At 43.3% G+C, this 8,350-nt stretch overlaps 1 protein-coding gene across 1 annotated transcript; it reads right to left on the bottom strand.

The window, feature by feature from the left end:
• Positions 1 to 4,997: 4,997 nt before the first annotated feature.
• Positions 4,998 to 7,348, bottom strand: GNRH1 (gonadotropin releasing hormone 1; the record flags this gene model as incomplete). Its single annotated transcript, XM_080360264.1, has 3 exons — positions 4,998 to 5,036; positions 6,811 to 6,906; positions 7,208 to 7,348. 3 exons carry the CDS (start codon positions 7,346 to 7,348, stop codon positions 4,998 to 5,000), a joined length of 276 nt encoding a protein of 91 aa, XP_080216390.1.
• Positions 7,349 to 8,350: the final 1,002 nt, after the last annotated feature.

Here is an 8,350-nt window from a genome sequence, read left to right on the forward strand (position 1 = left end):
GGATCGGCACTGCTGGGGTCGCAGCAAGTGCCTGGGCCGAAATCACCGCTTCCTTTGTACCGACATGCTGGGCCTCCCTGACCCTAAAGACTGTTGATCTCGCCTGCCATTCCATTCCCTCCCCTTGGAGTTTTCATTGGGAACTACCAAAAGGAACTGATATTTTGACTGTATTCCCAACCTCTGGTTTACTTTCTGGTACTGAAACACTAATCACGTAGCAGGAGAAGTCGCCCTACTGGAATTCTTGTCTATTTTAGTCTTGTCTGTCCAGAGTTTTTTTCCCCACTGTTGCAATTTCAGCAGCTCGTTCCTAGCGTAAAGCTGTCATTTGTAAGTGATTTACCCCACTGTTTGAAACAAGGTAAGCCACGCCACGGTGAGATGTCCTATAGTGTTTTCACATGAATCCCGTACAGTTTTACAGCTGTGCTTCTGCACCGATCCCTCCTCCTGCCCCTGTTTGCATGAAGTGAAGCAGATCACACCCATTCCTGAATTGTCAAGTGACATCTCAGGAGCTGGTGTGTGATGTGCAGCCTCCTAAGGTTCTTGATTGCAGGCACAGACCTGAGCATCGTTAGCAGAATAAGAAGTCTTTTTCTCCCGCTAGTCATCATATGTATTTAAGATGAAGACATTGTGCCTCATCCCGTTTCTGCTTAAGGAGCGGCAGTTGCTCACTCCCAATGGAGAGTTTAGGTTCACCGGTGCTTTGTCATAATTTCACTGTTGGTTCTGGTTTTAACACTGGAGAGCAGTTGATATTCCTCCCTGAATTATGTTACCTGCTTGGTTTGTGCTTGTGTCCAGGGCTTGGTAGAATATTTCACCTTCGTGCTTTTTAGTAGGGTGGAAAAAGTTGCTTCTCTCCTGTGAATAGCTGAGTAGAGGCTGCGTTGATACCAACACTGTACTGGTACCAGCAACTTGGAGAGGGTGGAAAACTCGTTATACATCCTGACCTCAGGAACAAATCTCATAGTTACCGTGACCTTTACTTAGGCTGGGCAAATTCACACAAATATAGTTATTTCTCATCCTCTTTTTCTCCCTGCAGCCATTTGTGGCAGCACTTGCACTTTGTTTTATAGCCTCCCTCCATCTATTAACAGGTTTTTAACAGCCACCAGACTTCAAGGAGCCATTTAGATCTGGGATGCATGTGGAAGACCTGACAATTAACCATCTGCTTTCCTGTGGCTTGGATTACTCCAGCCTGCTGCAGTGTAACTCACCTGTTTATAGAATACACAGCTTGTGTCGGGGCTGTTACTTTTCACTGATATTTTCCAGAGAAAACATTCACTCTGTTTTACTGTGGAACTTGGGAAATGTGGGAGTTTGCAAAGTTCAGATTCAAACTTTTTGGAAGGTTCGAGGTTTTTTAAACTCATCATGAAGAGGGACCAGCTGAGGAAGTTGGATCCAAGTTCATTTCTGAAATGATACAAAACTTTAGCTGCTCGGTTACAGCTTGTGGCCTGTTTATTTATCATCAGCATTGATGAAGAGGCTGTCGTGGGCTCTGTCTTCCAGGAAATAATTTTGCTTGTTACCTATAGTTGTCATTTAGCTTCTGCTGGTCTGGTAGAAGACACTAAAAATGCTGCTGAGGATGTTGCTCACAGTAGTAAATACAAATCCTGTTGTTTCTTTGCAGGCTACGACACCATAATTCTGCTCACATGACTTAAATGGCTTTTATTACCTTACTGCAAAAATGATCATGTTTTTGTTTGGGTTTTTTGCTTTGTTCAGTCTGAACTAGTCCTTTCTTTTGCTCCTACACATTCTTTGCCTTCAGCGTGACTCCCAAAGAAACCTGCAGAAGCTGGATGTGCTTTGCTGCTCCCAACCAGCTTGCTTTCCACAAAGGGTCACATTGGATTCACATCACAAAGCAGGTTGGAAGCGTTTTGGAAGCTGCAGTCACATCACATACATCCCCGGTTGGGTTTGCTATAGCGTACATACAACCGTCTTCGGGGCCGTTTCCTTCTCAGGGGAAATCTCTGAAACCTTTGTGGACGTGTCAGCTCCACATGATGTTCTTGGATGTGGATGCTGCTTGACTTGAAAACCACAAGGGTTTTCTCGTCTTTCATTTTTTGTCCATTCTTGCTCTTCTTGCAGCCGTTGTCTTCCTTCTGCTGCACAAGCCAACCAAAGGATCCTCTGAAACTCTTCACTTGAGTGAGAACTTTCTGTCTTCGGTGAGAATTTTGCTGTAGGCAGAACAGCAGGATGTGGTCTGGGTTGGAGAGCAGGACGTGTTAACACCACCTATTGTGAATTCAGTGCCTTTCCCCGCTCTACATCTGCCCGTTTTCTCGTTCTTAGGTGCATTTCCTTTCAGAGCAGCTTTGCTTTTCACTCCTTTGGTAAGTCAGGAGACTCTGCTGGAATCCCAGGTGATGGTTTGTGTGTAGAGGGTAACAAACTACCTGTCACGTTTGGGTGTTTTGGTTCCAAGTGATTCTTTAGTTTCATTTCCCTACCTTTTTGATCTGCTTTCGTAGCTTAAACTCATAGCCGGACCTTGTACATGCAAAAGTTGGTTGTTTTTTTTCCTGGAGGAGGGAACTATTCCCTACAAATCTGACCACAGGAAGGATTTTTCAGCTGATCTTTAATGACCCTTTGCATAATGCTCTTTAACTTGGGGAGACATGGTTCCGACTGCCATTCTTGCAGTTTTATAGGCTGGATTTATGAACAGAGTACTTAGCATGCAAGTGGTTAATTATCCTCTTCTCTCCTTTCCTTCCTTGGATCATGCAGCTGCCAGCATTAGGAATATATATGAAAAGTTGCTATGCCAGAAAAGGGGTCAGAACTGGGAGATTTTTTCTTTCTTAGTGTTATTTTAGTTCTAGAGTCCAGAGTGCTGTAAACTCTTCTCCCTTCTTGCCTTTTGGTGAACTAACTCACAAATAGGCATTTGGTTTTCTTAAACACATTACTGGCTGTGGTTCTGTTCTTAGCTGATACAAGTCAGCACAGTTTGCCTAGAGGTACAAGGCGGAATTTCTGTGCTGTGCCTAAATGATTTAGGCCTTTGTGCCAGTTTTAGAAAAACGTTGTCTTCTAAGTGTCAGATTTTTAAAGGCACTTGGGCATTTAAGTGTGTGAATAAGCACGGGGCCTGACTGATTTTAATTAAGTGGAATTAAGTGCCCACACTCTTATGAGAAATCCCACCAGGTCCCTCATTCTTTTTTAGTGTTCTGCCTTTTGCTACAATGCTTAAGTTCTGAGACTTAATTTTCAGAGGCAATTTAAAGCCTCACTGCTTTGTTTTCAAAGTGAGGGTCATCGTTCCATGTTAATTAGGTGCTGTTGGAAATGTATCCTAATGGCTTTTGGACTGGAGGGCTATAAATGAGGGTAGGAGAACTGTCCATAATGATGTTGTCTCTGTGTACCAGAAATTAAAGCAAACAGCTCATGGTTTTGAATAAAACAATCTCAAAGCTACATATCCAGTCTGCAGAGAAGACAAAACCTAATCCTATTTCATAGCCGTGCTGTTCAAAGCCAGTTTTAAATTTCAAGTCTTAGAGGATTTTGGTTTTTTTTATTATTATTTGGAGAAATATGCTCAACACTTGTTTTCTGGAGCTTTTAATTAAAATTTATCATGCTGTGATAAATTCCTTTAAAAATGTTGCAGGCTCTAATCCACAGCAGGGGAAGAGGGGAGCAGACAGCTTTCCATTGCAGTGGATTATTGGATTAGGAAAGGACACCGATTCCAGGGAGAACAGCTCTGTGATCTGCAGTGCCACAAAATACCGTCATGTATATGCAGGACCTGCATCAATAACCTTCCCACTGTGCAGCCCAGTGTCTGCTCCACACATGAACAGTGAGTTAGACTTGTGGGAACGGCTCAGATTTTCTCTCCTTATTTATTTTTGTAATTGTAAATGGAAATAAGAAGTATAAGACGTCTCTAATTTAACTGTAGGGTTCTTTTAATAGTGAAAACATTCCTGACTTGCTACTGCTACCTTCTTTCACTTATTTCTTTTGATTAAGAACTTCTCTACCTTATTTACTGTCACAGACCAAATGTTCTAGTGGACCAGAGCGAGTTTGTGTGTGTTTTAACTGGAGGTGTAAGTCCTCAGCAGCTCTGAAATCCAGCCCAAGCATGCATGCTGTTAATCGGTGTCATTTTTGGTGTTTTAAAGGTTCTGTGACATGATAGAGCTTGGGAGACATTTGTCTTGAATTCAGGAGAATCTGGATGTTGTGTAACGTGGTTTTGTGAGTGTTTCGAGCTCCTGGATGTGACGGTTTAGTATAAACCCCAGCTCTGCAGACTGCAAATACCTTTTTTTCTCTTTCTTTTAGTCCTCTGCAACTGAATCAGCCAAAAATGCAGCTTTTAAAGTGGCTCTGAAGAAAGAGCAGGAGTTAAGCTTTGGAAAGGGAGTCTGCATCTCTCTGGGTAAATGCCATATGATTCACTAAGTCTGTAAAGCAAAGGTGTATAAATTTTCATGGTCTTTTTTTTTGTTTAATGTATTAACTATTGTAAAGTTTGTAAATACCTTTTTAAAATAAATGTAGTTTTTATGAGTGAACCGGTAAAACACGAGCACATAAAAGTCTTTCATACATGGACTACCGGAGCGCAAGTGGAATGACACCCGAACAGTAAGTTTATTCGTGGTTTTTAACAAAGTCATATCGAGTTTTATCCAGAGAGCAATGAGATCGGACGGTGCCTCTGTCCACGCGTTGTCTGTACAACTGAAACAAAAGCTTTTAAGCCACATTTTTCATTGCAGGACACAGAGCAGACTCGGCGCTGCCAAGTCCCTGTCGCTTTTACATACAAGCTAATAATCTACACAATTATGCTCTGCTACTTAAATGTGACTTCAGAGCAGTTATGCACATAGCGCCATCTAAGCAAAGGAGTTGATTTTAACGTAGCTCTGAAATTGTATTCTTGGTCCATTGTTCCATTTGGCTTTGTGGGTTTAAATCTTCCGTCTGGCTTCTCCTTCGATCAGACTTCCCTGTAAACACACATCGGATGCTTTATTTTAAAGAGAAGAAATAACTTGGCTGATGGAATTTTAAAGCCTGGTCAGACGCTAAAATATTCATATTGCGGTCTCTGTTGGAAGGAGGATTAGAATGACATAAATATGACCCGACACGATCTCTCTGCCACCTGCCCGTGGATGTGATCGCACGGTATAATGTCACCAACGCTCATAATGGACCTTTTCATCCCAAAGCTCGTGCCCAGCGCTGCACCTGTTGGCGGCTCCAGCCCAACAGCTGCTGAACACGGTGCTAACGGCAGCTCAGAGTGCACGGGAACCCACAGAGTTTCAACCGCGTTTCGGATGGAAACCCTGTTCCCGTGTCACATCCTGCTGGCTCTGGTCTCCTCTTTGAATGTTTGTTTATGGCGTTACCTCTGAGCTGAAAGCCTGAGGTGTTTTGGATACATGTGCTGTCTGGATGGGTCATTTTTTCCCCCTTTTGTATCTCGTGGTTTTGTTTGTGCTCACTACCAGCTTCTCCAGGAAATGATGAAGATAATTGGAGGTTTTTCCACCTCCCCTTTCATTGCAGACACCTCCCCTTTCATTGCACGGTATTCCCATTCAACTGCAGCAAGTCTTTACACCGAAAAAGCATCTGCAACAGTATTAATTTGCTTTCAATGTCATTAAGTGGCTAGAAAGAAGAAGGCCATGTAGTTTGGACTATGCTACAGGAATAAGACTTGCAAACTAAGAGTTTGATGCAGTTTTTACACGTATGTGCAAGATTACCAGCAGTTTCTGCGCAAACCTGAGAATCCAATGGGGGGGCCCTTCAGCTCTGCAATAAAAGACCAAATTGCCCTCGACTCATTTCAAGCATCCTGGTAATTATTGTGGTATCATTTCCTGCCTAACAAATTCTCTTGCAATTAAACAATAGCCTAAGCATATTAAGCTCATATTAAGCTGCTGTTCATAGTGCAGGTAGTGTTACTGGAAGCCGGAGTCATGGGCAAAGATCCCATTTGATGTTCAGTACCAATATGATTAAAGAGAACCTAAAAAGTTGGAGTTTAGGTAATTTCTATACAAAAATCGAATGGAAGTCAGACTCTACCCGTCTATATTCCTGTTACCGAGTTTATGAGCTGTTTTCAGGCCAGGTTCCTCAGTGAAAAACAAGAATGTTTACTTGAAACTTTTGGGTTTGGCTTCAAAAATGAAGTGGAGATTTGAGTGTTTCAACTTCGAACACAGCGCAGACGCTTCCCAGAAAGCGGTGACCATCTGGCCTCATCAAGGTGTCGCTATATTAATTAAAGAGCACGTTTTTGCTGGGGAGCATCCTTTGTGTGGCAGTTAGCGTGTATGTCAAGTCTCTGCTGTCATTGCATTAGAGCATCTAATGGAAAATACATTTCCCAGGCTGGGGACCTTGGGAGCAGCATCTTCCATATGGCTCCATCCTTCCACTGGCAAAGCGCCTTTGAAGTTGAGCATCTGTGAGTGCTGCAGAGATTTGTATTCCAGTAGAATGTGTTTGGCTTTATTTTGTTTTTAATTTACTGAGTAATGACATCGCTACAGCGGGAGCATCAAGAATAATGTAGTCCTGGCCTAAGACTGGAACTCTGAGGTACTTAAAGGGCAGAGCCAGTATTGCCATGCGAACTCGACATACATGCCCCCTCCTGCTCCTCCAGCACCTTTCTTCTCTGTCCTCCGTGTACTTTCCCAGCCTGGACTGATCTCTAATTCCCCATAGGGATAAAAGGATGAATGTGACACTTACCACGGCTTCCTTCAGCTCCCGCAGCCTGGAATGCTGCGTTGAGCCCGGGCATTCGCTCTTCTGCACTTCCCCTAATTTTTCCATGTCGCGTGCGATCTGGATTGGGAAGCGATACAGCCGTCACGAAAAGACATTTTTCTGCTAAAGCCCCTTTACCCGAGTTACAGATGAAACTGCTCCACTACACTATTTAAATGCGTCTCCTTCGCAGGTTCTAACGCAAGGCTGTCAAATGTCATCTTGCCCTAATGCCAATCACTACTTTAAAACAATACGTCTGTCCATACAGATGTATGTATGTCTGGGGGGAAAGAGCCAGAGATGCGCGTACACACTAAAGCCTGTGTCACTCTTTTCTTGCTAAAACAACAGGCTTGTTTTCCCCTCCAGAACCCACCTCTTGAAGTGATTCCAGCAGGTTCTCCGCGTTCCTTTTCCCCCCCGGTTGCAGCCCGTACGACCAGTGCTGAGCCGAGCAGGTTTCCATGGACAGGGCCAACAGGAGGACGCCCACCAAGATCATCCTGGACTTCTCCATCCTGCGGGAGAGCAAAACATCCTTCTGATCTCACAACGACATTACAGGTCCGTTTGTATCTTATAAAACTACGACAGTGTTATAATTCTGGATCTCCAGTTGTGTGTTGTGCCTGTGTGAGCCACAGCTGGATTTGGAGCCTCTCGAAGTGCAGATTCGCTCATTAAAAGGAGATTTAACATCTCAAAAACTTGGATGAAGATCTAAATTAGGGGTTTTGAACACCCTTTCTGAGTTCTAGGGAATGTCTGGACCTCAAAGGTTCCATCCAAGTCCCTGTTGATACATGATAAATATGTTCATTTTAGCCAGTTTCTAATCTAATGCCCCAGCTCCTCAAAAAGTGCTATTTGCAGCCTCTCTTAATGCAGGTTTCTTTTACTACAAGCATCTGTAAGCATGGAATACATGAAAATGGAATATGATGTGTTGTTCAAGCACATTACCTGCTTGCCAAGAGAGGTTCCAGATGAACCCCAGCTCTTCTCTGTTTGAAAATCGTGCTCGTCATCTCCCTTTTATAGACAGTCCCTCCCAAACCTTTCACAGCAGGTGACTTTATCTGATTCTCTCTCACAGGCTGCAATTTCGGTCTTAAAATCATTTTAATGCAGCAGAAGTAAAGCGCATAATTGGAACCCCCCTGGCGTGGCTATTAAATTCAGCTGTTTTCTCTAGGAGCCATAAAAGTAACAGCCTTTCTTTTAAGAGGCTGTAAATCCGACGTTCCGATCCAGCTGATGGCTGGAAAATACACAATCTCTTCTTTCAGTGACTTCTAATTTTGAAGTAAAAGTTCTTGGGCTTGAATTCAGCTGCGTCTCTATCTCTGTAGATCAGGTGTGAAGGAAACAGCCCTTAGGGGCATAAATGAGCACAGAGCGTTTCGCTCACTCCTTTGAAAGTCCTTTCCTTGATATTCTTTGCTTTATAAAACACAAAGTTAAACTGATCAAAGGGACTGGTACATCAGTTTTCAAGGTGCTTTGTTGTCATGATGGA

The sequence above is a fragment of the Nesoenas mayeri genome (genome assembly GCF_963082525.1).
Source record: "Nesoenas mayeri genome assembly, chromosome: 27".
Taxonomy (NCBI): Eukaryota; Metazoa; Chordata; class Aves; order Columbiformes; family Columbidae; genus Nesoenas; species Nesoenas mayeri.